The sequence below is a fragment of the Talaromyces proteolyticus genome (assembly GCF_021365285.1).
Source record: "Talaromyces proteolyticus strain PMI_201 chromosome Unknown BGW36scaffold_1, whole genome shotgun sequence".
In the NCBI taxonomy this organism is placed as follows: Eukaryota; Fungi; Ascomycota; class Eurotiomycetes; order Eurotiales; family Trichocomaceae; genus Talaromyces; species Talaromyces proteolyticus.
In genome coordinates, this window is record NW_025764277.1 from 884,777 (window position 1) to 912,078 (window position 27,302).

The 27,302-nt window shown below is 47.5% G+C and overlaps 11 protein-coding genes across 11 annotated transcripts; 6 read left to right on the plus strand and 5 right to left on the minus strand.

Moving 5' to 3' along the window:
- Window positions 1-1,003: 1,003 nt before the first annotated feature.
- On the plus strand, window positions 1,004-2,650 carry BGW36DRAFT_421555 (uncharacterized protein; the record flags this gene model as incomplete). The annotated part of the gene is made up of 3 exons (XM_046219584.1): window positions 1,004-1,656; window positions 1,703-1,790; window positions 1,844-2,650. 3 exons carry the CDS (start codon window positions 1,004-1,006, stop codon window positions 2,648-2,650), a joined length of 1,548 nt encoding a protein of 515 aa, XP_046077596.1.
- A 1,198-nt stretch (window positions 2,651-3,848) lies between these two features.
- Window positions 3,849-5,447, plus strand: BGW36DRAFT_284758 (general substrate transporter; the record flags this gene model as incomplete). The annotated part of the gene is made up of 3 exons (XM_046210261.1): window positions 3,849-3,942; window positions 3,995-5,268; window positions 5,325-5,447. 3 exons carry the CDS (start codon window positions 3,849-3,851, stop codon window positions 5,445-5,447), a joined length of 1,491 nt encoding a protein of 496 aa, XP_046077597.1.
- Window positions 5,448-8,744: 3,297 nt separating this feature from the next.
- BGW36DRAFT_310370 (putative BYS1 domain protein) lies at window positions 8,745-9,291 on the plus strand (the record flags this gene model as incomplete). The annotated part of the gene is made up of 1 exon (XM_046212453.1): window positions 8,745-9,291. A coding segment is annotated over exon 1 (447 nt), but the record flags the coding sequence as incomplete, so codon positions are not given.
- A 138-nt stretch (window positions 9,292-9,429) lies between these two features.
- BGW36DRAFT_366576 (uncharacterized protein) lies at window positions 9,430-10,664 on the minus strand. Its single transcript, XM_046214761.1, has one exon. It carries the CDS (start codon window positions 10,513-10,515, stop codon window positions 9,676-9,678), a length of 840 nt encoding a protein of 279 aa, XP_046077599.1. The 5' UTR covers window positions 10,516-10,664; the 3' UTR covers window positions 9,430-9,675.
- A 180-nt stretch (window positions 10,665-10,844) lies between these two features.
- Window positions 10,845-12,926, plus strand: BGW36DRAFT_413076 (putative Fe-containing alcohol dehydrogenase). Its single transcript, XM_046219232.1, has 3 exons — window positions 10,845-11,369; window positions 11,418-11,476; window positions 11,533-12,926. Exons 1-3 carry the CDS (start codon window positions 10,942-10,944, stop codon window positions 12,537-12,539), a joined length of 1,494 nt encoding a protein of 497 aa, XP_046077600.1. The 5' UTR covers window positions 10,845-10,941; the 3' UTR covers window positions 12,540-12,926.
- BGW36DRAFT_332033 (uncharacterized protein) lies at window positions 12,914-15,212 on the minus strand. Its single transcript, XM_046212844.1, has 2 exons — window positions 14,695-15,212; window positions 12,914-14,620 (listed from the first exon to the last, which is right to left on the minus strand). Exons 1-2 carry the CDS (start codon window positions 14,749-14,751, stop codon window positions 12,974-12,976), a joined length of 1,704 nt encoding a protein of 567 aa, XP_046077601.1. The 5' UTR covers window positions 14,752-15,212; the 3' UTR covers window positions 12,914-12,973.
- Window positions 15,213-15,835: 623 nt separating this feature from the next.
- Window positions 15,836-18,883, minus strand: BGW36DRAFT_392737 (putative fungal-specific transcription factor; the record flags this gene model as incomplete). Its single annotated transcript, XM_046217729.1, has 9 exons — window positions 15,836-16,106; window positions 16,128-16,697; window positions 16,754-16,909; window positions 16,957-17,184; window positions 17,235-17,367; window positions 17,424-17,632; window positions 17,680-18,576; window positions 18,638-18,720; window positions 18,779-18,883. The coding sequence occupies 9 exons, from the start codon at window positions 18,881-18,883 to the stop codon at window positions 15,836-15,838; spliced, it is 2,652 nt and encodes an 883-aa protein (XP_046077602.1).
- Window positions 18,884-19,189: 306 nt separating this feature from the next.
- On the minus strand, window positions 19,190-20,568 carry BGW36DRAFT_366587 (lactoylglutathione lyase). Its single transcript, XM_046214762.1, has 5 exons — window positions 20,473-20,568; window positions 20,359-20,421; window positions 20,273-20,308; window positions 19,515-20,225; window positions 19,190-19,459 (listed from the first exon to the last, which is right to left on the minus strand). Exons 1-5 carry the CDS (start codon window positions 20,549-20,551, stop codon window positions 19,284-19,286), a joined length of 1,065 nt encoding a protein of 354 aa, XP_046077603.1. The 5' UTR covers window positions 20,552-20,568; the 3' UTR covers window positions 19,190-19,283.
- Window positions 20,569-22,468: 1,900 nt separating this feature from the next.
- On the plus strand, window positions 22,469-23,524 carry BGW36DRAFT_286387 (uncharacterized protein; the record flags this gene model as incomplete). The annotated part of the gene is made up of 2 exons (XM_046210409.1): window positions 22,469-22,848; window positions 22,897-23,524. 2 exons carry the CDS (start codon window positions 22,469-22,471, stop codon window positions 23,522-23,524), a joined length of 1,008 nt encoding a protein of 335 aa, XP_046077604.1.
- Window positions 23,525-23,804: 280 nt separating this feature from the next.
- On the plus strand, window positions 23,805-24,762 carry BGW36DRAFT_421564 (uncharacterized protein; the record flags this gene model as incomplete). Its single annotated transcript, XM_046219585.1, has 2 exons — window positions 23,805-24,390; window positions 24,491-24,762. 2 exons carry the CDS (start codon window positions 23,805-23,807, stop codon window positions 24,760-24,762), a joined length of 858 nt encoding a protein of 285 aa, XP_046077605.1.
- BGW36DRAFT_5115 (PH domain protein) lies at window positions 24,687-26,828 on the minus strand. The gene is made up of 5 exons (XM_046222385.1): window positions 26,688-26,828; window positions 26,458-26,626; window positions 26,286-26,411; window positions 26,145-26,237; window positions 24,687-26,097 (listed from the first exon to the last, which is right to left on the minus strand). Exons 2-5 carry the CDS (start codon window positions 26,575-26,577, stop codon window positions 24,949-24,951), a joined length of 1,488 nt encoding a protein of 495 aa, XP_046077606.1. The 5' UTR covers window positions 26,578-26,626; window positions 26,688-26,828; the 3' UTR covers window positions 24,687-24,948.
- Between the last annotated feature and the right edge of the window lie 474 nt (window positions 26,829-27,302).

The following is a 27,302-nucleotide window of genomic DNA, read 5'->3' on the forward strand; positions in this document are numbered from 1 at the left end:
CGTATGCAGTTTCGGGTCCAACCCTAACTATCAGAGTAATACTTTTTCAACCCTCGTCTTAGTTTTTCAGTTTCCGCATCTCCCTCTGCGTTTGATGTTATAATTCACATTAACCGTTTTCAGTCGCTGCTAGCTCGTAAAGAATCCTTTCAGGCTGTAAAAACGTTGTGCATGGTGTTAGAACACATCTCTCATGCACCTAACTGCGCTTTTTTGCATTTTGGAGCAATGACTTGTCAAGAGCCATGCACCACAAGAATCACTTACCTTATCTTGATGGCCTTTTACCAAGAACTCTATTCCATAGATCAGATTATGCTGTCCGGCAGGCTTTTATCGTGGATTTTCTCTGCGTCTAATAATATGCTTATATATGGTAGGAAGTCATTCTTCTCGAACGCTTGGGCCATAACCTAGGGAGGTGCTAAGATTGTATTATTGCATGATTCGTAAACCTCTTACATATGTAGCTAGGCCTGCATGTGATGAGGGGTGACTGTGCCGCATCATATATCAACTAATTAGGGCAAGGCCCCTTCGTCGAAAATGACGAGGCGACCACTGGCATTACAACACATACTCAAATCATTAAATCGCCAGCCTTCTGCCCTGCATTGCATATCATGAGTGTAAGCCGAATTTTATTTGGTGTTGACATTAAAACTTGCATGGCTAGTAGGTGGAATCCTATATCCCGATTCACGATATTGGATTCCCACCCTCCATCTTCCCAAAACCAACAAAGAAACCTCACAAGGCTAAGGAAATAGTGACTAAAGTTACATTTAGATTGACGTAATTGCTTCTCATTATAGCCTAGAAGTCGGTTGCGCGCTAGAGTCAGCTTCGCAAAGCATCTATCTACATAATGACGCTGGTCGCCTCCGGTCATTTCTGTCGCCTTGGAAAAGTATTGTCAAGTATTATTTATCCAAGCTAACACCCAAATTTACAAGCTTCACCTTAAAATAATTACATTTCGTTCCAATATCAGTCTTCAAATATGGATGACACCGTCATTGACCTGCAAACCGATGGGCTACAGAAACTAAGAACCCTTGTCACAGTGGTAGAAGGCCTAACCCATGATACCAGTTTCAAGTATGCCTCCGCAGTTGTAGAACAAGACACTAGACTGCGCGAGCTGGTTGACTCCCAGAAGGCAGAAATAGCAAAGTTAACAGATAAAGTGAAAGAACTGGAATCAGTTAGAGAAACAACATATCGGGAGTTACTCGATGTAAATGAAAGAGAAAGGCAAAGATATACCGAGGCGGCAAAGGAGATTGATCTTTTGAAGTTGACTATTGCTACAAATGAAGAAACCATTTCAGAGCAGCGGAAGGAATTCGAGGCTCTCAATCGGGAGTACCAAAAGTTGAAAGATTCCTACGATAAAGAAAAGAAAACGGTAACTCGGGCCAATGAGAACATCACTGAGCTACAGGATACCTTGAAAAAGAAAGATAGCTCTATCGATAAATTAAAGGCTGGGGGTTCCAAGATGAAGCAAGCTCACGGAATTCTGCAAGAAAAATACAAAAAACTCGAGTCAGAGAAATTACAGATGGAAGAGGAAATGAAGGTAAATTCCGGGAAGCTAGATGAGATAGGAGGATACGCAGCAAGTTTGAACCAAGACAAGGAAGAGGCATTGTATGTTTCCCCAGTATTGGTGAGTTGAGTTCGCTAATTTACCTAGGTTGGGAAAACTCTTTTCTTTTTGGGAGAACACTGCCGAGGCGTTTTCGTTACATATGAAAAGAAATATTCCCAATGAAAATATTCGGGTGAGATAAGTTCTTCTTATTGTTTCAATATATGTAGCTGATTTTAGGCAAAGAACCAGCAAGCTTGGAAAAAGCTAAGGTCGCCTGGAATCATGTCTCATCAAATTCCATTGCCGCAGTCGAATTCAACCGCAGCAAAACAGATGCGTTATGCTGTCTTCCTTGCTATTCTTGCGAGAGAATTGGTTGAGCATATTTTTCAGCCATCTTATATTTTTCAGAGTGAAAATGACATTCGAGAAATACTCGGAGATCTAGCAGTGAAAGATTCAAAGAAGGAATCATTCTGTCGTGCTATATTACTAGCCATTGATCCTGAGAGAGATACCTTAGTTCTTGAGGAGAAAAAGAAGATGGTTTTAAGAAACATAGGATCGTGTTTCTTGGATTTATTTCCTTCACTGCATTATGAAGAATTTCGCAAAAGCCTGGAAATTGTTGTCGATCGAGCATGCGAAACTTGGAGCTTATTCCAATATAGTGCACGAAATTACGAATTGAGCTTTGAGCTTCCAGAATGGGATGGAGGGCATTGGGATCGTTTACCATTAGGTGACCAAGAAAAGTTGGACCAAAATAAGCATGGGAATATCACCGAGGACAAACCTGTGCTTACAGTATTCCCGAGTGTTTGTCGAAATGGAAGCGGGGCCTGCAAGATCGTTGAATTTTCTACGGTATTAACAAGGTTTCAATGCATTGATGCGGAGCAAGAACAGAAAAAAGAACCATCAAGCCCCAGAGTAGCTAGAGCAGTTTCTGATCGTCAGAGAACTCGTGGATTGTCTATTTCTTTGGCCAATACCTCGAATCAGAACGGGTCTTTTTTAGAGGAGAAAGATCAATTAAACAAACAGTGAAAGGAATTATAAAATTGTTGGGACTAGATTGACTACGAGATAAATGTCATTATCAATTTCGGAAATATGTCATAATTTATTATCCCTCAAGTTTAAATAGTATTATTATATAGTCGTTCCTCACGGAGCCGACCTAAACTTAATGAAAACAATGGTTCAGTACCTATACCCATGTTTACGCATGGATTATTATAATTATTTCGAGTTGATACATCATTGACACCACGACCTTCTTTATCTCGTTCTTATTAGGTATACAGGTATCTGCGGTAGGCACCTTTTGCTACAATTCATTATTTCCCATACGATCCTCCATCAACTGTTATAAATATATATTTATATATATTCGCCCTAAGGTGAATGAGCTTACAAGAGCAGCAAACATTAGCACTGTAGCATTAAGATCTTGTGGGAGTCCCCACCTACCTGCAGGTACTCGAGACATCATATAGGAGGAGATTGTATTACTTGCTGCATATGGCTCTGTCAAAAGGAAATACGGGGGAGTCTTGGTCACATAGTATTAGGAATAATTTACCTGAAATACCGAGACTCATAAAATTAAGATAATTTCTGCAAGATTTTCCCGGCTTGTTTCTTTGTGTCTCTGAATAACTTTTGTTCATCTATATCAATTTATACGCACTAAATAAGCGGTATTCCTTGCATACGCTCTGACATCAAATTTCCACCCTAGTCAATCTTGTTTCGTACATATAAGTTAACATCAACCCCAATTCTTATTATAAAACAATATACGGAGGCGTGGCGCAACACTTACCTTTATTCTAATTTAGAAATAAACATAGCAAGGTATGCATAATTATACTGCGCGGAGTTTGGATCATGGCTGTGGTCAGACCCGCCTTCTCCGCTCTTTCTTTGCGGGGAAGAAAGATACTAACTCAAGACTAGTATAGCGCAGTTACTACATTAAGTTAGACTCAAGCGGTATCTTTACCAGCGGCGAATCATGGGGTTGTCTCACGTCGCGCCAAGATGTTATCGTATGTAGATGCAACCTCTATCCACGCGCAAAGTCAGGCATAACATAGACTATGACGAATCCTATGGCCGATCTGATAAGTGCTGTTGCTTCCAACACTAGCTCGGTTGAATTAAGAGATTGTGGGCGGGCTCCGGGATGAGTTCTCATCTTCATCAACGGCTTTGAGTGTCAAGAACAGAACGCTCAACCATGGGTCGCACTGTTGGCCTTGTCCGGGCCGTGTACATTGCGTGTGTCAGCTGCCTGGGATCCTTCGCTTTTGCTTTTGATACTGGCGTAATCAGTGGGTTTTTCGGTGAAGTTGAGCGATTACAAGTAACTTACTGGTCCTTTAGGCGGTGTCTTAACTCTGGCCTCGTTTGAACGCGACTTTGGATACACAAAAGCTCAAAAAACCAATGTCAATTCCAACGCAGTGTCGATTCTGCAGGGAGGCGCCTTCTTTGGCTGCTTCATTATTTGGCCCGTGACCGCACGCTTCGGTCGACGCGGAGGGCTTATCGTCAGCGCTATCATCTTCTCAATCGGAACCATTTTGCAGATTATCAACAGTGGAACACTTGGCACATTCTATGCCGGTCGGGTGGTTGCCGGGGTTGGTATTGGAGGCGCCACGGTCTTGATTCCTGTTTTTGCTGCGGAAATGTCGCCGAAGGAGATTCGAGGAAAACTCGGGGCTTGCTTCCAATTGTTCTTTGCGACAGGGGTCATGGTTGCATACTGGGTGACATACGCTGTTGGAAAGGACCAGCCCAGTGCGACAAAGCAATGGCAGATCGCTCTTGGGCTTCAACTATTACCATCTAGTTTGTTGCTGTTCGGTATGCTGACAATTCCAGAAAGCGCACGTTGGTTAGCCAAGCGAGGTAAAACTGAGAAGGCGCGCCAGTCATTGAAATGGGTCCGTGGAGGGGATGAGACAGAAGAATTGCAATCAGAGTTTGATGAAATTTTGGCCGGTATCGAGGAAGAGGCTCGTCTCAAAGAGAATTTCACATTCAAAGAGCTGTTACTTCCTGCAAATCGCTACCGTGTCTTCATCGCCATCACAATCCAACTCTGCGCGCAGCTTACCGGAAATACGTCTCTGGCCTATTATGCAAATCAAATATTCTCCAGCGTTGGGGCCGGAAACTCTGCCAGCCTTGTCACTGGGTTCTTCGGCGTTGTAAAAGTAGTAGGCGTCCTGACGTTTCAGCTACTGATATTGGATAAGATCGGTGGTCGACGAGCACCATTCATGGTTGGTGCCTTTGCCATGGGCTCGTTCATGTTGATCATTGCATGCCTTGTCGCAACTCACCCGCCTGGCGCTTCGACAAATGGCGTGTCTCATGCTGGTATAGCTGCAATTATCATGACCTACGCAGAGGCCTTCAGCTTTAACATGTCCTGGGGGCCTCTTCCCTGGTTGTACGTGGGCGAGATATTCTCTAGTCGTACTCGTGATGTGGGTGTTGCCATTGGGGCAGCTTCGCAATGGTTATTCAACTTCGTCATGTCGCAGATCACGCCGCATGCTCTCGATAACATTCACTGGAGGACGTTCTTGATGTTTGCCATCTTCAACTACGCCATTGTTGGCTATTCGTGGCTCTTCTTACGTGAAGTGAGTATTTTTCGTCATGAGAGTTTTTTCGCAATTACTAACAGCTATTTTAACAGACTTCTGGTCGATCCCTCGAGGAAATGGAGCATATTTTTGGTGTTGAAAAGAAGGAGACTAAAAATATTGAAGACTTGACGGAGGAAAAGACCGAACAGAAATCAAGCGATGTGAAATCCTAATGTTTATATACTTTTGCAGGATTTATATTCGCATGGGCTGGATATTTACATATATCACTTAACCTAAGTACAAGTGGCCGTAGAGAGTCTACGCATATGACAATTACATATCAATTGATGTACTCGCAAAGATTTAATGAAATCATACCCTCGTCTAAAATCAACATTTACAGACCCCTCGTATATCGCATTAGAGAAGGTATATTCATGGTTTATATTAAGCTGGAAAGAATATATTAGTGAATTCTATCTTATACACTCAATGTTAATTTATTCTCCTAGAAATAGTTAATAACACTAAGAATCAGCTTCATTTTTGGCTTAAGACACAATAATCAACAGCTTAAAGACTCAAGAATCATAATAGACTATGAATCAACCCCAATAAAACAAATCATGTTCAATACATAGTCGAATAACAAATAAGGGAACAACATCGAAAGAAAGACTATGAAAACGTCATGTTACATGCTCAGTGGGTTTTTGTAGTCAATTCATCAAGCAACTCCAGGCTCTTCTTGGTGTCCGCCGCAGGATTGAGGCTATTTTTCCATGTCTGGATGACATATCACATATGTCTACCAATCCCTGTAACTGCATGTCTTTGTCCCATTCTAATCGACCTATGAGATTCATCTTCGTTTCCATAATACCCTGGATATAGCCAGGTGCTTCAATGATTTTGACTTCATCATTACGGAGAACCCATAACAGTACTCAAATCCTTTCAAAACAGCCTCGAATCGTAGTGTATGGTTGTCTTTAATGAATTGGATAGTCTTGAGATCAGTCAAGACATTTCCACTCTGAATCATTTTGTTTTGTTTAGTAACGGCGTTTTCGTCAAAATGTGAGCTGAACCTCTCCAATTCAACGGAATGGGTGAAAAGTTGTTGCTCTTCCTGGTCTTTGAGGGTCACTTTCATCTTCACAATGGTATCCTGAAGAGCAACAAGCTTTTTGTTTTACTCGTCAATTTTTGTGTCTTGATTCGAATACTTTGCGCCTTGATCAACATTCTTCAGTCGAAGACTGAAGATTTCCCTGTCTTGGCGGTTAAGTTGATTTGTGATGTCTGCCAGACCCTCTAGAAGATCTTCGGTTTTATTCTTTTTTTTAAAACTCGATCCGTTGTAAAGTATGGTTGATTTGGATATTTCTTTTCAGTACTCGAAAAGTTCTCTTTAAAGCTAAAATCGGAAGAATTTTGTGACCCTGATTATCGGCTCTTTCTGGGACATGATTATGCCGTGCTGCTATTAAACAATTATACCTTTCGGTAACTAACTTGGACGGCTTTTTGATTCAAATTAACGGAAAAAAAACACAATTACCGCTTACAGCCTCGAATTTCGTTTATTTTTTGCTGTCGTAGCACTACTCTTACCCATGACAGCCTTGTGTTTGAGCAATTTTCATCCATTCTCTGATACGTTAATTGAAAGGAAAAATATTTAATTTATGGATTTTAGCTTCCAATAGGGGATGGAGATTTGGCTGGGAGTTAAAATTCCCAATTCAAGAAGGAATAAAACTACTATGCAGCTGGAAAATCCATTAAAGAGAAAGCCTCGTTTTCCATTCTGCCAAAAGCTTACCAAACTAAGGTTGGCTTTTCTCGCTATATCAGTTATTGAAAGGCTAGAAGAAAACTTACTTTGATAGTAGTGAAAACTTAGTGCCTCTAATTTGGGGGGGGGACTTCAGATGTACTTTTTCGATTCAGGCGTACAACGCATATCAATTAATATCGGAGGCAGTAAACCTCTTTTACTGCGTAAAGGGAACACAAATACCCATCAATTTAAAAGAAGACATTCATAAGTAGGGAAACATCTTGTGAACATTAGACTTAGTAACATTAGAGACGAAATATACTTACATTTAAACTCAAGGCTCTGAGAATACAAGAAATAAGCTGCAGTTGAAAGCAAGTGGACTAGTTTTTAAACCCAACGACCTTGAGTGAACATTTTGAATGCAGTAAAAATATGATAACAGCAAAAAACAGTCATGTGTGCATTGTTCAAGCAGTTTGATAGACAGATAGCCTTTATTATCTCGACCTCTCATTTTAATTTATATTGCAGATTATAACCACTAGTTCTTTGGTTTTATTATACATACTTCACAATTCAATTTTTTAGTCAAATGTTTGGCTCTTTTGGGTCCTCATTTAACATCCATTCAACCCTACCTTAATACCTCAGATCTGTCGGACAGAATAATGCGCCGAGAAATCGCGAGCATTCCTGGGTAATCAAAACCTGAAATATTTGCGACGGTGGCAATCGGGACTTCCACCAGGTAACAGAAAATCCGGCCTGCTTTTCCGGGAATACTTCTAATGAATTTTTGTACACTGATCCTACTGTCTAGACACAGACTAAAAAGATATTGCAGGGGAGACTGTAACACTACTACACATTTGAAGTCACATCCTTGGCCTGGTGATCAACACAACCTGCACGTGGCCTAATCATGCTTCGAATAATCGATTGACTGAGCTTTTGTCGATCATAATCTATTCCTCTAGGTACTGATGCGAAAGAAGAAAGAATCAGCAGATCGTCATGCCATCTAGAACAAACTTAATCTTTAATATTTATGTATTATAATCAGTATTGATTTGAAGGAAGTCTGTAAAGTTTACGAAAGGACTTCGGGCAGTCTTTGTTTATTGTCTCTTCGAATAACTGTGGCGGTCGATAGCTTCATGTCTCATTACTTTTGCTCTGGCAAATACCAGCGTGATATGGTCACCAAGATCCCTGGAAGACTGTGAAACCTCTGCTATTCAATTCTGCCAAAAACAACTCTCGGTTAGCGTTCATTCCCGAATCCTAGAATCCCGGAGACAAAGGCACAATCCCGGATAGAGCCGAGGTAAGGGGGAGGGAAGAAGGAGTTTGATTACTCACATTCCACAACATATATCTATGACTGAAGGCCAATCAGCAAATGGAGCAACAAAGCAGGTTCCATAGTAACTTTTGCAGACTCGTGAATTCAGTAGTTCTAGATTTCAAGACACCACTATCATGAATATCTTGCTCTACGCCACATGGGGTACGGCGTACCACAATCAACTCGGCAACCGGCATGCCATGGTTACCACAATTTTGTTTTGTTGTTTTCACACTTGGACTTTACCAAGTTCTCAGAGACATCTGGAGGGCTTGAGTAACTTTAATTGTGGAAGGTTACCAGGAGTGGGTTCAGGTCAATGTCTATATAAGACATTTGCGGCACCATGAAGGGTGACTGATATGATCATGCGATTACCCCATTCTGTTTGTTATATATCATCTGAAGCAAGCTCATCCAGCGACTATAAAAGCAGAATCGTTGCAGCAAGAACGTGGAGTCTATCAAATTGTACACTCTTTCAGTCAACATGAACTTCCTTCTCCCCTTCGCCCTGACAACCTTGCTCCCCTGTCTCGCACATACTCTTGCCAGTGCAATCGTCTTCAACAACTGCACAGATACCACGGTCTACCTCTGGTCCGTAGGATCCAGAATCGGTGACGTACAGACGATAGATACCGGGAAAACATACTCTGAAGAATTCCGGCATGACTCGCAGACCGGCGGCATTTCATTGAAGATAACCACGGTACCAGACGGTATATACACGAGCAGCCCCGAGACCGATTATGCATATAGCCTGGTTGATGATAACACCACGGTTTGGTACGACATTTCTGATGTGAACGGAGATCCCTTCGCGAATTACACCGTTGCTTTGGTACCCTCCAGCGGCGCTTGTCGAGGTTTTGTTTGGGAGAATGGAGTGTCGCCATCGGGCACTCATACGGCTTCCTGTAGTGCTGATGTGGATGTGGTGCTTACTCTATGCGAGCATGATTGACGCCTTTCAATGATACATGTAATCAATTTGGATGCTTTGCAATGTTAAGGAATGGTGCCGAATCAGATGATATCAATTTATAATTAGAGGATATGTGTTCATAGCCAATATCTTGGAAATCATGATGGTTTGTATTGATGATATTAAATCTTGCATGTGGGCAAACTCAAAATACAGAACAATATAAATGCAAGAACCATAGATACTTAACAGCACCAACTTTGCAAACAAGTGTAACAATCAACGCAACACAAATTGGTATCAAGGAATAAGTCAATAAAAAAAATGCAGAAAGCCCTGAGAACCTAGGTGAATAATGTTGCAATGACTTATCCTGCAACTGGTAGCTCACATTCAGTCGTTATTGTCTTCTTCTTCGTCGCCGCCAGCATTGGCTTCCATGTCATCATCCTCGTCGCCATAACCTCGCAGCTTCCTCTTTAGCTTCATATTCTCATGTTTCAACTTATCTATCTCGTCCTCATACTTCTCCATCATCTCAGCACTGACCTCGCTCATCTCTTCGATGATCTTGAAGACTCGCCAGAGACGCAGAATGACAACAAGTGAACCTAGCTCCTCAACGAGACCTCTCAATGCAACATCGAAAACAAAAGCGACCACAATGACAATGGCATCAAATATATGAAACTTGGACTTAAAGTAGTGTAGTCCAAAACTCAAAACCGTAACAATCAATTCCACCATGAAGAGACACGAAAAAATCAGCCCACTTAGCCCCAAAGCTTCCTGTGCGATTTCCCATCGACGATCCACAACCTGGTGTCGTTCCCGAAGCTCGCATGTATGGAGCTCTATCAGAAACTCGGCAAAAATGCAAGCCACATCAACAGCGACCAGAAACAAAACAGCATAATGGCCCCATTTCGACGAGAGGGCCGACCGAGCTTTGGCCCTTAGGCGAGGAATAGAGCTAGATGGTTCCTCACGATAGTACTCGTTGTAATAATCGTGGTAGCGGTGGCCGTACTCTCCGCCGTCTCCTCTCGAAGACCAGCTCGGCATACGATTTCCGATGAAGTGGCTTTCGGTTATCCGACGTAACAAGTCATGAGAAGCCGATGGGGATGAGGACTTCCTAGTGACATCGTCGGAGCGCTGCTGCTGCTGGCGCCGTTCTATTTGTTGTTGGTCGCCGAGCAAAGGCTGGGAAGGGTCGGCGGAGGACGCCATCCAATCAGGTGGCCCCTCTCTCCTAAGCCACTGGCGAGGCGGAAGAGAGCAAGGAAGGAGCACGCAAGTGGCCTATATTCCCAACGGGGCCGATGGGATTTGATATTGGAGCTGGCCGGCTCGTTTGATTGGAAAGCAGAGAGAGCATCGAGGATGTCCGCAGGGGGGAAATGCGGGGTCATTGGCCCACGTAACTCCGGGTCCGCGCTTGCCGGAAGCGCGCTGGCGGCTTGGCGGCCGCAATAGCCTCGGTGATCGGACAACGCTGCGAACCGGCTTGATTAGGGCTAGCCTGTCTCCCCGCATTGAGCCCTCTACCCTCCATTATTCATCGTCGCGCCTCATTTATACCTCTACATCGGGAGCCTTTTCATTTTGCAGTATTTCCTAGTCCTCGTATTTCTGAAGTATTCTCTTATCGACAAAATGGTTGCTCCCGCCATCAGGGTAGCTCCCTCGGCTGCCAATAGAGCCCTCTCCCTGCTACGCACAGTGCAATTTACTCATCCTCCCAATTGCCCCTGCCACGGCAATCCAGACCACCATCACCACCATCAACGCCATCAGATCAACCTCGCCAACAATGTCCGTCGACACATGGCCACTCCGACGGACCCAGGCCGCCAGAAGGAGTATGCTTTTGAGATGGCCGCGTCCAGTATACGCTTTGGACCAGGAGCTACCAAAGAAGTCGGCATGGACTTTAAGAATCTGGGCGCCAAGCGGGTTTGTGTAGTGACAGACTCGAATGTAGCCAAATTAGATGCCATGAAACAGGTTGTTGAAGGGCTGTCACAAGAAGGAGTTGAATTCACTATCTTTGATAAGGTTCGAGTTGAGCCCAAGGACAGCTCGTACGTTTCCCTGTTTAACTGCAGACGAACGGAATTAACTCCCTGTAGGATCAAAGAAGCCATTGCCTTTGCTAAGCCATATCGCCCCGATGCATTTCTCGCTGTTGGTTAGTACCATCACATAGCCGAGGCAATACAGGCACACAAACTGACTTCATATCAGGCGGTGGTTCGGTGATCGATACCGCCAAATTGATGAACCTCTACACTGTCTTTGCCGATGCTGAGTTTTTGGACTTTGTTAACGCACCTCTCGGCAAGGGGCTCCCAATCACCAAGCCATTGAAGCCATTGATCGCCGTCCCCACCACCGCTGGTACTGGATCCGAAACCACCGGCACAGCAATCTTCGACTTGGTGTCCAAGAAGGCCAAAACTGGCGTTGCACACCGTAATCTCAAGCCCACGCTTGGCATCTGTGACCCAATCAACACGCGCACAATGCCCAGCGCCGTCCACGCCTCTTCTGGTCTCGACGTGCTCTGCCACTCGCTCGAGTCCTGGACTGCCATCCCCTATCATGAGCGCACCCCTCGTCCCACAAACCCCATCAACCGCCCAGCATATCAAGGCGCAAACCCAATCTCCGATATCTTCTCTCTCAACGCCCTCCGCAGCACCGTCAAATACCTGCCCCGCGCTGTCCGGGACCCGGATGACTTCGAAGCCCAGTCTCAAATGCTCCTCGCCGCCACCCTCGCCGGCGTCGGGTTCGGCAATGCCGGCGTTCATCTATGCCACGGGATGAGTTACCCAGTATCCGGGCAGAACCCGGGCTACAAGCACGCCGGCTATGAAGTCGACCACCCGATTATCCCACACGGAGTCTCGGTCGCGGTGACTGCACCAGCCGTCTTCCGTTTTACAGCCGCGTCGAATCCAGACCGCCATCTCCAAGCCGCCGAGGCCTTTGGCATCGACATTTCCAACGTCAAGCGCGAGAGCGCAGGCGAGGTTCTCGGTGAAGCTATCAGTGAATTCTTGATCAAGCTCGGCGATCAGCCTAGAGGGCTGAAGGATTTGGGCTTCAAGACCTCTGATATCGACGGATTGGTTGAAGGCACGATTCCGCAGAGGCGCGTGCTCATGTTGGCGCCTAACTTGAGCGAGGAATTGAACGCCGAGAAAGAGGAGTTGAGGACGTTGTTTGAAAACTCAATGGAGTACTAACATATACATTAGGTGATCGATTGAAATCGAGTACGGGGTAAGTGTCATATATAAGTGCGTTCGTATGTATGTTGTTTATACCATGCATATTCGAAGTGAATATTCCTGCTTGTATGTACATAGATAGATTGTCTGGCAACATATACCAATATAGACTGGTACAAAGATCAATCAATCTGTCAGTCTGTCAATCAACCAGAATGCACGACGCGAACTATCTGCTGAATTCAGAACATAGCCATTTCATAACTTTACATTCATCAATTCATAACCGTATCATCCAATCCCAGACTCCAGCACGATATATACCATTAAACCATTCCTCGATGGTAAATTATTCACAAGTAGAGTAGAAAAAGAGAAAAGTAGACCCAGGGGGGGGGGGGGGGGGGGGGCAGGGGCATCATATTCTTCGATGCTGAGTTCAAATGATATCACTCTTCGATAACCTCAACGACAGTCTCCAAGTCCTCTCCTCGCACTGTTTGAGTTGCGTCAAGATCGTCTTCTACAATATCAGCTCCGATCATGCCCATGGAACACGCGATACGATCTAGCCATACCACAGGTCGATGGGAACCGCCTCCTTTGCCATGCGCTGATGGGCCACGATTAAACTCAGAGATCATGCGAAGGGGCAATGTGAAGGGTTTACCGCTGCTAGCTGGGGTGGTGGCAGTAGTAGTAGCGCTACTACTATCAACAGTCGCCGGACTGGCGCCAGATGAGACAGTTTCGCAGGTCGAATCGGCGGAGGGGGTTGGTGAGAGGTACTCGTCGCGTGCAGATTCAGGTGAGTTAGAGATACCCTTCAGCAAGTAAATTTGCTCATCCTCGGTGACGTCGGCTGATCGTAGCAGCTTTTCCAACGCGTTGATGCAGTGGGTAGCACCCTGGAGTAATAATGTTGGATTTGTATCGGCAAAAACTGCCGGCGGGGGGCCCACGAAGCCTTCTTTGTTGACTTCGATTCCCTGCTTCTTTTGGAAATGGTACATGATTGACGCCTGTAATTCGTCGCTGAGTTGACGGAGCGTAGTGCAACTCTCGCGAATCCGGGCGATAAGGGCTCCTCGTATAATTCGAGGGGTGGTCGGTGGCAGGTGTCGGAAATCGTAAACATACCGTGGGCATTTTACCAGTTCCATGAATATCATTTCAGAAAGATGCACAAAGACAGACCATTCTCCGGGTTTTTTGGAATCTTCTTCTTGCACCTTTGCTGCAAAATCCTGCCATTCATCCTGGTCCAAAAAGCAAGGGATTCCCTCATACATGGCATGGGCAACCAGAAAACCCCGGTATGCGTAGTAACACGACCGGCCAAAGCCCGACATGTGTCTTTTGGCGCCACGCTTGAGAAACATTTCCTTGACCCCGCGGGCGTGCTTAATCCACGCATTCGGCGTTGTTTGGGCGTATATTTCGTAAATCGTAAGCATCATAACCGTACTAAGTAGAATATCCGACAGTGCTTCATCCGTATCCAACGCCTGGTTCACCTTCCGTAGTGCATTGCCATACATATAACGACTCGCCCTAAGAAGCCGTGAATCTCCAGTCAAGGATGCGAGATATACGGCACTCAGACAACACACGGCCGAGTCTTGGTGTGCTCGTATATTGAAATTCTGCATTATATACTCGGGGAACGAAACCTCCGAGCGGAATTTATTGTGGAAGAACAGGGTCGGAAACGCAGCGCAGACAAAGTCCATGAAAAGCCTGGGTTGCTGGCTCACGAACAATTTCTGAATAAGCGACGGCGAGAGGTTCTCGTCAATACTTCCTGCATGGGCTCGCATCAAGACGAGTGCTTCCTCTGCCGTAACCTGTGGAATCAATGCGCCGGAGTGCCTCTTTTTTACGACGGTAGTGGACGAGGAGGAGGAGGAGGTTGTGTTTTCGGTTAAATCCAGCAATGGCTTCTTCGTTGCATCGCTAGCCCTTCGGTCAGACACACGTCGATGGCGACGCTGCAGACCGGGCCCTTCATCCTGAAACTTCAAGCCTCGATTGTAGCCGGGACACTGACATCCGTACCGTCGACACTGGCCACACTCGGGCCGAGCCTCGTCGCACTGGTCGAGTATCGCAAGTCAGTCTCTTTCATCGAATGCGATTGCTTAGTGGGGAGGAATGAGAAAATTCTCACTTTAACGCGCCTATTGCGGCAGACAGAACAGCCCTTGCTGCGAGGGACTCCAACCATGGTGCATCATGCCCGTAAGCGGGCGAAGAGGTGCAGATCAAACGGGGAGGGGGGGCTCCCCTTCCCTTTAGAACTAACTCCGTTCCGAGTTAACAGCCCAGTTCTGACGACCGCAAGTGCAAGTCAAGCTGAAGTAGACACGCAAGTAATGGTCGCGATGGAAATGAACGAATGTCGAAGGATTGGGCTTGCGGGGGAAAGGGCAGGGAGATTGCGACGAGAGCAAAGGCGACGGGGTGATATTCAGCCGCTAAATCAATTCGAGACTTGGCCGGTACTGGCGGGCCAAATGATAATCAGATCATTTTGTTACTCCACTACTCATCGTAATATGAGTTTTCGATATTATGGGACCGACCGGCCGTAATCCAGATCTTCACATGCAGCAGTACCGGCTAGTAAAGATGCTAAGCTACAGAATAGTTACACGTAGTATAGTAGTAGAGGATTCGGGATTGAATGATTGATGATTGCGTTAATTTGCGAGACTGGAAGCCCTGCCGAGAACAGCAAATGGTGCGCCGGTACAGGTGATCACTTACAGCACAGACTAGTCTGCATGTACCAGTGAGGCGAAACTATTATGGAGCCCAGGGTGCATTAACCGACAACGGCTGGCACGCTGCCAGTAGGCCTATACGGCTATGTAGCACTAAGGAATACATGTTTATGCAGGAAGACATCTGTAGTACCAAATCAGCGTCATCGGCCGGGACAGTCTAGCTGCCAGTGTGTGGGTTCTTGCTCGTGATTCGTGCTAGATGCAGGCTAGGCTATAGGCCGCTGTTCCGATGGCGTCGCGAATACGCTATACAAGCGGTAACAAATAGCTTAAGGCTCGGCGGCCGCTTCGGGCTGGCGAGGCGTTCTCAAAGGCAGACTTCTGGTCCATTTTACAACTCATCAGTACATGTACATCTATCAATGCCGACGGCAACCGGCATAATGCCCCTGCAAATGTCCAGTTTATGCAAGTATCGAGTTATTGAGATATATTTAACAGTAGGTGAACAGTATATTCATATATGTGGGTAAACTCGGGTATATACAAAAATAGAGGAAGGAAAACAATCATCTTACAAGCCTACATCCCATTAAACTTCCTGTCTCGAAGACCGTTACCATTATGATTACTTCCACCACCACTCGAAGCACCCGGCGGCGAATCCCACCAAGCGGGCGCTATCTCGTCTAGACTGGATAGCGTATTTGCAGTAGCAGCAAACGGCGCAGTGTCTGACGAGAGCAGCGGGCCCCCCAGATCGTCCGAGAGCATTTTGAGATCCCGGCTAGAAGGAGTCCAATTCAGCCCGATTCGGCCTAGGTCGACGAGGTCGTGGCCAGGGGCCCCGAGTCTGGAGGAAGAGGGTTCTGACAGGGATAACTCCATGCCTTCTAATCGGGGCTTTTTCTTGCCAGTGGCCACGGTGGCAGCTGCAGCAGAAGGATCGTTCGCAGAGCCTGCTGTCAACCCGTCAGTAGACTTCCCATGCAGCCGTTTCGACCGCATCCCGGATCTGCGCATGTGGTTTTGCCATCGTCGCTGCAGGCTAACAAGGAAATCGCGCGTTCGTTTGGCGTTCTCAAAAGACTGTCCGAGCTCATCGAGGGCTCGGAAACAGACATTTAAATGTGCAACCATGTCGATTTGCTGCCACTGGTCGTCTAGACGGAACCGGCCTGCGGTTTGAGATGACATAGAGATCGTGACGAAAATTAGGATCAAGGCCGCGGTGAAGATGATTGCGACGACTTGATTGTTGATTCGGCGGAATGTGTAATATTTTTCGTAGAGACGTAGAAGGCGGGCAATCGACGTTGCTGATTCAATGCAAGTTCTCCGTGCGTGTTGATATCCGGGACCTTGTTTTGGGTTTTGAGGCTGAATGTAGCTCTTAGATACCCACGGGCGATGGAAGAAAATGAGAATCTGGTGGTATTGCATACTGGTGTTGTTAGTTTATAAAACAGCAGAGTCTAGCGAAATTAGGACGTGACATACTGTAGCATCAATAGGTGTGGTAAGATCGGCCCAGTGTCATGATCGAGATCAATTTGTAGCGAGGAAGGAAGATTGCTCTTCCAGGCAAATAGATCCTCTGTCACTTGGTATGTAATTCGTTGCAGGTCATGCCTATCGATATCATGACATCCGTACCTACCCAACATTAGCGGGTTTCCACCAAAAAGACTAGAGCAACAAACAAGATATGGCCCACAGGGGTAATCATTTCCCACAAATTGGCGAATTGCCGAGTAATAAGCTCACTTGGGCTTCGAAGGCCTGTTGTTAGAGCTGGCAAATGGCTATCACCCATTCCATAAGCATGCCAAGTCTCCTCTCTGGTACGGTCTATGGCCGATGCTGGCTTGCAGACAGATATATCTCCAGCATTCATGCGAAATGGTCGGCCGAGATAGAATCCCCAGAAGCTTGACAAACCGTTAGTAGGAGTTCACAAACTGAGTTTCTTAAAACATACTGATCTGCAACGTAGCTTCCCCAGAAAGCGACTTTTCGAACCTCAGCCTCCAAAGGAGTCATCTTCCCTTTTTTAACATAAGGTGTCATATCAAGATGCAAGCCTAGGTCGAACGCAAGTCGCATCGACATACCTGCGTTGAGAAGTTAGATCATGACTGGATTATATACATTTGATAGATATTCTTACCGCTATATAGCCAGCCTCGCGCATCTCTATTCGATGCGGCCTCGTGGCTACTGAGAATCACAAGAGCCTGGACCGTAGCAACACAAGGACAATCCAATTCAATCTCCAAGAGGGCCTTCGCCCTGTCGGCGAAAAACTCCGAGAGTGACTTTGGAAAAGTGATAAATGTAGGGTGATAGCGAGCCTCGAAAGCAGCACCAAGCGCACACCTACACAATTTAGCATCAACCAGAGTAGACCTTTATAAAAAACTTACATTGCGTTCGTCAGCACCTCCGAGAAAAAAGGTGTATCATCCAAGTCATTCCTCCATTTAGCACGGGCGCTCGCGAACATCTCCCAATCCACGACATACAAGCTAGGATTCTGCCACGTGAAATACAACTGTATCAAATGATCCTCCAGACTCTGTTCAACATGCTGTCCAATGCGCAGATGATTCAGCAACTCCTGACCATCATGCCGGACAGAACGAGCATCCGGACCAGGCCGTTTATCCGATGTGGCAACCACATCCACCAAATTTAGATTTGACGTCGGGCCGTAGTACCGAAGATGTCCGTCGCTGGCTAGTTTGAGGGTGCCGATTCGAGATGACAGCTGCTCTATGACTTCATGTTCTGGGTCGTCGCCGCTGTCACTGTCAGTATCAGCGGCATCTCCTGGTAAATATAACGAAGGCCGCTCGGCCCCGCTATGAGGGTTCTCGTCCGCAAGAGGATTTTCGGGACTTTGCAGATTCGCATAGAGATTGTCTAAGCACTCAGCCGTGGGCAATGTGAAGTCGAAACCCGCATGTGTGAAATTTGAACCGTCAGCCAGATGCTGCTCCGGCGTTGGTACGACACCGCGCGGGGTATCGGCAGTTGGATAAGTGGAAGACCAGTTTGGCAGCACAGATGGTATTGAAGCATGCGGATAATCAAAGTGGGCGCTTCGATTAGAAACTGCGGTATGCGGAGAATGGTTCTCCAGCTGAGGCACATGCCGTCGCATTGCACCTCGCGAAATCCGAAGGGTGTCCAAAACTCGGTTTATTTCTTGTTCAGCCTCAGGATCGTTGGCGGGTGGCTCCATGCCACGGTCATATATAAACTGGGTTAACTGATCGATTCTCGCTGAGAATAATTCAGTTGCTGCGCGTAGCGAAACCCTAAAACCCCGTAATTATTAGTGAGACCGCTCGAAAGGTATTCCTGTCGGTTCATTCATACTTTCGCTTATCGTCTCCATGCTGGTACATGCATTTTTTCCCTTTTTTCTGGCAGTTCACGCAATCCGGCGAGGCACCATCACACTATCCAGAACAGTAAGTCAGTTGCGATACTCCAGTCACGGACTCCAAAGAGACTTGCCCTAATCTTGCTTTCGCGGCAAGGAACACACGCCGTTGTAACGTGTTTCCGCGGCGCCTTTTTGCCCTGTCTAGAGGGCTGGGTTGCTGTCTGAGAGGCGGACATGGTTGATTACCGGAGCCGGGTTTCCCACCGAGTCCCAAATGATGTGCTCGAATGCTGCATAATCATCTAGCCGCCTTGGAAACTGGGTAGGCAATGCGAGGACGATATCTGGGTCATGGAGAGGTCGAGCCGATTGCGAGAACTAGTACTGTAGTACTGTAGTATTGTAGTACAGTGGGATACATGTACTGAAAATGGCGGTGCGGGGAAGCAGGATCTGCCTCCAAGTGGCGCCGTGGTTGGAAATGCGCTCCGCCTGGTTCGCATCGGAACTGGAAAAACTAAAAGGGTGATAGGTCCACTCGATTACGCCAATGATGTAGATTGCTATACAATTTCTAAATATTCCAACTTCATTACTAAATTTTGCCAGCTATGTTTTTTTGGTATAACTGCGGTTCTAGATTTTGTGGGCTTCGCTGTACTTTTCATTTTGGACCACTTCCACCCAGTAGTTGTCGGGGTCCAGGATGAAGGCGACATTTCTCATTCTTCCATCCGTCAGGCGCTTCTTCCAGTTGACGCCAAGTGACTCGAATCTGGCGCAAGCCGCGTCCAGATCATCCACCGAAATACCTAACGGGGACCGTCAATACATAAAGATCAGGCTGGGACTGAAATGAAGACTTACAAATGTGGCCGAATCCCTGTGGCTGGTCGTTTCCGTTATGGTAGACAGGACCTTCCTGGGTCTCGGTGCCATAGTTCCAGGTAAGCTCAAGCAAACCCTCCCACTCTGAAACTGGGTTGCGAGAGTTTGCGTTGATAGGGGGGTTTGCCCCAGGGTATCCCAAGAAGTAAAGATCAAACTTGTTATCCGGGTTCTTTGCCGTGCGGACCAGCTTCAAGCCCAGGACCTCCTGGTACCATTTAAGACTGACCTCGGCAGACTTGACTCGCAGCATGGTATGGTTCAGACGGTAGGTAGAAGTATCGGTGGTAGTTCCAACATCCTCATCATGGCGGCGTATAATCTCCACCCAGTATCCATCAGGATCCTTTGCGAAAGCAATATGTTTCATGCGTCCGTCCTGTAGTCTCTTCTGGAAAGGGTAGCCGGCATCCTCGAGACGCTTGCAAGCAGCCTCGATGTTGTCGACGGAGATGGCAATGTGACCGAAGCCACGGTGCGGTTCGGTGTTTCCGTTGACAACGCTGTAGTTGGGGTCATTCTCGGTGCCATAGTTGTGGGTGAGTTCCAGCACGCCATTGCGGTCAGTCACGCCGTTTTTACCAGAAAGCGAATTAGCACCGTCGTAGGCAAGGAAATAAAGCGAGAATTTGGCCTCGGGGAAGTCTAGCTTCCTGATCTCACTGAGTCCTAGGAACTTGTAGTACTCCACTGAGATTATTAGTGGTAGCGCGAGCGGGGTTTCACACCACACTTACATGATTTTTTAGGGTCTTTGACCCGGATCATTGTATCTAATCGAATGTTAGGTTGTAAAAGCAATGCAAGCGACTCTATCACTTACGATTGAGCTTGTAGGTGGAAGTATCGGTAGTCGCCGCCATGGTGCCAAAAGCTCTGATACCTCCTGGACAAATGTGATTAGAAGCAAGACCAATCAAGTAGTGGCTATGCCTACTTCCGATAAAAATGGTACTCAGCCTAGGTACGTTGATAGAATTGAGGATAGGGGATGAGAGTCGCGGGAGTAATAACATCGGCGCTGTTTATGAGGAGTGAGGAAGATGTCGATGATGCGGGGCTGCTGGTCGACCACAAGTTATGACGCAACCCGCCGCGGCCAATCAGCCGCGACTGCGATCTATACGGGATAATATAGTATACAATCGACTTCATCTGCAATAGATCAATTAATGGCTTTATAATAACACATAGACTGCATGTCCATTGACGTGAAATGACTAATCAATCTTTTTATATCTATTCAATAATCAACTGCACCTTGAGGCTATCTGCGCCATCCCAAATACATCAAATGTATTGACAGTCACCAGTATAAACCAAGAGAGAAATTGATGTCAATATGATAGTAGGGCTCAATGCTCAATGCTCAATGATCATACAATTGACCAAGTAGCCTTGGCTGAAGCAAGTCAATACGAGCTAATCGAAGCATGGTCACACAGGTTACTTTATCTACTGTGGTTACTCACAGGTGCTACTTCAGATTTATGAGTAAGCCATGAGGCCATGGAAAGGCAGTCGCCGTGTTCGGTCCAAGATGTGAGAGCTGTTAAAATACCTCCGTATGAAACACTGTATATGTTTGAACCGCGCATTCCAGTGACAAACCGCAAAGCGGATGTCGAAGAATGCAATTATGTATCGTGAGTACGTCAGCTGGCATTCTCTGGAAGATCAGCGAGATCGAGGAATCGATTTGTATGGATTGTGCCCAGGTGGATGACCACGGACAAGCTGTTCGGGCCTCCAGCAACCCATCTTGTTCTCCGCACGACATCCTGCATTGGTTGCGGGGTGATTCACTATTTCACTCCTAGTGCAGACTCCATACTCCTGGTAACCCATCGTCTGCGAGTCAGCTGTGCAGCCGTATGTATCATGAGTGTTGCTTGTATACTCAGTAGAAGGCAGCGTCGGAGTTCACAGTCAGACGGTGGCTTGGTTAGCTTGCGGCACGACATGGCGGATAGTGATCCTGTGGAGTGATGTTGTTGGAAGTGGGCGCGATTGGCAGCTGCGGCGTAACTAGATTAATAATACGGCATCTTGCAATGTGGATGCAGCCTGATGCTGTGTTGTAAGAGCAGCCCAATACAAGAGAAGGATCCATCAAAATAGCAGTACTAACGACTGCTAAATAGAAAACAATAAGCAAGGCAGGAACGGGCCGGTGCCACCTTCCGCGGGAGGCCGGGGCCCTGGCGGGGAAGGAGCCTCGAAGGAGCATTATTACACCTAATTCTCATGACTAAGACATTAGCAGTAAGAATACTCGGGAGTCAAGAGTAAGTTACTGCAAGACAGCTCCTGCACCTCACAACACCCTCAGCCCGCCTCACCCCAACCTCCCCCAGCTGCAGCAAAAGCAACTAATTATTTAATTCTGCACTGGGTCTCTCTTGCGAACCATCGATCGCCACTACGCGTCAACCCCGGTTGCTGCGCGCTTAGTCTCGACGTGCTACCAGTGGAGGACCTGAGAATTTGAGGTATTATTCCCATCCCACTGCAAGTCACGGAAATGTCATAGCGTTCCTCGGTGCTGCCTGGCAATCTGGTCGCAAGCGCCGCAGCCGCGTAATGCGCCTTTTCTGTCATTCTCTGACTGCGCAATGCCAGAAAATGCAGCCTAGCCCGGGAATTGCTTATGATGCTCAGTGGCATGCCCCCAATCATCGCCGCGACATCGTATGCAGTGTACCCCCATCCAGCTGGGCTCACGCCGGCTAGTAGCACTGTCCAGGTTGAACTGCCAGCCTGCTGTCGCATGACTCTGTTGTCTGCAAACTGCTATTGATTTAAATATGCCCGACTTGCACGTCTTTCATCCCTGTTGGTTTTTTTGGTTTCTTGGCTTCCTGGTTTCCTGATTTCCTGCCTTCCTGATTCCCTGGTTTCTCCGTTCTGCGACTGGAAGATAGTGGCTAAAAATGGAAACTCTACAGCCTGGCCTCCTCCCTTCTGAACACAAGCACGACGAGACCGTCTTTATTCCCTACTGGGCACGCAGCACTGTGCAGTACGCCCAGAGTCTCCTCGAGTACTCGCCCGAGCCGATAGAATACATCTTCGACGAGGACAGCTGGGATAACTGTTTTTTCTTTCCGGAGGATTGCACTCGTGCTCCCCCAGCATATCTTGCCACTGCCTACGAGACAGACACCGACGCACATACCATTAGCGTGAGTGATGTTGACAGCTGCTCCGAAGACATGACGCCGGCACTTCCAGATATCCGCATGCTCGACTCCGAGGCCCTCGGCGATCTGCTCGAGGATAACCTCTCGCCTCCAGAAATCACCTCCATTTTGTGAGTTATACTACATGGCAGTCACGGCATGCGAGCTGACCTTGGAAGGATATTCGCCACAAATGGTGCCATCTTTGCGTACGCATCCGATCTACCGATCCGCCGGTTGCGCAGCCTGAGTGCGACGTATGGAGCTGCCTATACATCCTTCGCCAAGACGTCCGCGTCAGGGAACTTGACCGGTGTGAACCCTGCCAGTCATCCGTCGTCGTTTGTAACTGCGCCGTCGCTCTCGTTGGGCGATGTTGGGTCGATCGTCTTTGAGCAGGACAACCGAGTGGCCATTGTGACGAAGATTGGGGATAAGGTTGCTCTGGCGGTGGTTGGACCGTCAAAGTTAGAGGATCCGGAGACTGTTGACAACGTTGCAAGCAGCATAGCATCAGGAACAGAAGATCCTACCGAAGCAGTCGAGCCGACAGAGGCAGCAGAAGCAGGACCAACTGAGTCATCTGCGGCGTCGAAGCAGTCGCGGGCAGTCGAATCTGAAGGCGACACAGATAAGCTACTAGCCGCACAATACGAGATCGACCGAAGCAATGATCTAGCACGTCTCGCAGGGCTGAATCTGAATGCATCACCGGAGATACTGCTAGCGTTGGAGTCAAAATCTGCGGCGCTGGGGAGATTTCTCGGGCAGAAGCTGAAAGACTTGCACAGTCCTGAAGATTTTTAATTTTCCTTCATCTTTTATTAACTTTTTCAACAGGCGGTATGGCTTTTACGGAGTATGATACCTTAGTAGCATCAATGGCATCAATGGCGCATATGGTTAGTTCTTCATTCAGGATCAGGAATAAAATGAATCACCCAATCAAAATATCAGATGAATGTAGAGTTACATCTAATCTAGCAATGACTCACCTCGGCATCTTAACCCTCAACTATAAAAACATTGAACGCAAACCCTACGCAAAACAACAAGCATACATTTTTACGCCAAAACAACAACCAAAATGCCCATCCAAACGGACCCCCTCACCTCCGAGCCATACATCCGCCTCCCGCCTCCCCTGTCACACATCATCGTAACCCCTCCACGCCTAACCGACCCGCAAACCTCGTCCATAATCAGCCCTGCGTCCCCTTCTCTTGCCTCGACCGACTCAAGAGACCATCTCACCGTTCCCGCCGCCGACATCGCCGCGCGCACCGCCGCACTCAACGACGTCGCCGTCTACGACTGGCTCGAGTCCCCACCATACCCGTACAGCGCCGCGGACGCAGCCTCGTTCGTGCGCGGCGGGTTTGAGGATTGTCGACGGATATTCACCACATTGCACTCTCAACCAGATGGCACGAATGTAAGAGCGTGGGCAGACGGGTGTCCGTTTCGGGACATCCGCGATACATCTGCCCTTGCTCCAACAAGCAAAGATGGAGAAAGTGACGTGGCGCAGGCACCGCTGGTTGGCGATGTAATGTTGAGCCGCTACACGTACTACGAAATCCAGCCGGCGGAGAGCAATGAGCGGCGGGTCGCGCGGGAGCGGAATGCTGCGTTGGAAGCGGGGGGTGAGGAGGTGGTATGGGGGATAGGTTGTAGGTTACCAATACCATGCATACTCCCTACATGAATATATATATAGCAAATGTGTAATGTGTGTATGTATCGGTGAAGGGAGATGCTAATGTGGTGTAGTCTGGCTATCGTCCACCCATCATAAAAAGGGTATAATGGCTATCGTCGTCCAGACGGTGCTCAGCGAGTGGGCGATTCCGCGGATGAATCTGCGGGTGCTCATGGGCAGCGCGTTTGTGGGAAATGCAGGGTCGGTTGCGGTGATGCGCAAGTGTGGATTTAAGGAGCTGCAGACGATTGAGAAGGGCAGTGTGCTGTTGGCGGAGAGTAGGGGAGGGGGTAAGAGGGATATTGTGGTGTTGAGGTGGGAGAGACCTGGGATTAGTTCTTAGTATAGATTAAAAGAGGTGTAGTTGTTGGACGGTGGTGAAATATAGATTTGATTGTAAGTAGGGCATGCAATATTAAGTCGTATCCCAAAATTAGTGCAGTATGTAGCTGGTCAATATACAAAACGAGATTCAAAAAGGAGAAGTAGAAGAAGAAGAAGAAGAAGAAGAAGAAGAAGAAGAAGAAGGTCAGATCTTCTCAACCCCAGTCCCCCCAGGTGATCCGTGGTAGTGGCTAGCACTACGTTTCACGCCCGTCCCAGGCTCCGACTCAACAGCCTTGGTGCTTTCAGCAGGTGGAAGTTCCTGCGGCGACGCCTTCTCGTCCCGCGGATACGTCGCACTAACATTTCGGCTTGCAGCTGGGGTTGTAGCGATTGGGGACACTGGGTTGGATTTCTCAGCGACAGGGCTGGCAACGCGAGTGGAGTCCTTGATGACGCGCCACCACTTCTCGGCATCGTTCGGAGTGTGGGCTTTGAATTGCAGCTCGGTGGTAGTTGAGAATGCGTTGCCAACTTTACCGCCTGACACGTCTTTGCCCTTGACGTTGAACTTGACGCCGTCAATTGCACCAATCACGCAGTCTGGCAGGTACAGGGAGAGTTCCGGGTTAGGGTCCTTAAGGAAATCGTCGTTGTCCTTGAACTCATGCAGATATCGGGCCGGCGTGACAACATAGTATCCCGTGCTGAACCCTTTGATAATAGCACGCGACTTCCGTTCCAAGGTGCCTTCGATAACGGGTTTGGTGGCGACATGGCTCTGGTTGGGGAAGGCGATGCTGCTAAGCGTTCTGGGTGGTTGGTCCGGGTCGATCATGATCCCGTCGTTGCGTCTGACGAAGCGCGTCCATTCATAGTCAAGCGGCATATTCTGGGCGCTGCCGACGATATCGCCGTACATTGCTCGCTGGCGGTCGAATTGGCCGCCCATGAATTGGAAGAAGGTGCTCATGGCGTGCTGCACGGTTTCGATGACGTGGGCCTCGAACTGCGCGAACGAGTTCTGCACCGTGATCATGTCATTGCGATTATTGTTCTCCTCGATGATTTGCTTGTTGAGGCGGTGGTTGATACCGCGGCGCAGCACGTACGGGTCATTGTACGCCTCGATTTTGTTGTGTGAGGCCGACTCGTGGGCGGCAGCGTACTGGCCGAGAAGCTCGATGTGCTTCTGAGTAACGTTTCTGGCCTTGTCAACGGCCTTGGAGCCTTTGAGCGCGCCACCCTTGAGCTCCTTGGTCTTGTTTTTAATTTCCTTGTGGAGACGCTCGAGGATGGGTGACACTTGGCCTTTCAGGTTTTGCTCCGTTTCGAGGTACATGTTGGAGACGCCCTATGACCGTCAGCACCTATATACAATTATTATATAGAAAGACATACCCGTGTGTTGTTGCGTAGATTCTCAAACAAGCCCACGACACCGTCGAGATCCTGATCAAAATGGTGGCCTTCCTTGAGGGGATTGCTGACTGTCTATGACCAGCGTCAGTACCGACCTCACCCATCACTATCGAGAAATACCTTCAGAATCTTTTCATAATCCTTCGCCTGAGACTTGGATATCTTGGCAGTCGCATCAATATACTCCTCTAGATAGCCGCACATATGCTTCCAGGCCTGCAGACGCTCGAGGAGGAGGCGAGTAGTCTGTTCCGGTTAGCGACGGAAATGTCCATCAACCTGTATGACATACCTCGCTGGTATCCTCGCCGACAACGCCCTCGTCATCACTGGTGGCGGAGGTCAGGGTGCTGCGCACGGTTGTGCTGCGGTGCGGCAGCGAGTGCTCGATGGGAGTTGCAGGGGTTGACATGTTGATATTAACTATGTATGTGTATGCGTATGCGTATGCGTATGCGTATCTATGAAGTAGGTTAGCGATCAACAGGTAGGGTTGACCAGGCATGCGGGGGGGCGCCTAACCGTGGAAGCGACAAAATAAACAATTAAGCTTTAACAAGAAGAATGGCAATAGTAGAAGAAAAGAATAAGTCGCACAGGATGTGTGTGCAATTAGGAAGTAACTATTCAAGAATATAAGGATGGGGCTAACCAACAGTTCAATGTTGTTGGGAGTGAAGCTATTAAATAGTCAGGCAACACCGCAAGAAAAGGAAAGGCAAGCGCAAGCCTAAACAGCACAGATCGGCATGACCTCACTGTGCCGCCGGCGCTCGCCCATTCGATCTTTTTAGCTTTTCGCTTTCAACTTCATTTTTTATTTATTTTTTATTTCAATTTTTTTAACTTCATCTTCATTTCGAATTGACCAATGAGAAAACCCCTGGAGTCGTCATCGTTGTCGAGGAGAATCGTCTATTCGCACTCATCATGCAAAGAGAGAGCCCAATTTTGAGAAGCGTCGACCAATGACAACGCACACCACCACTGCTAGCCTGCACAGCCACCGCTAGTCGCCGGTTCATTCCTGTACATAAAACTACATAGTACTCTCTTATACAGTACATAGATTTGACAGTACGCAGCTAACTTCTCCTTCTCCACAACTATGATAATTTTAACCCTACGTTCATTGAC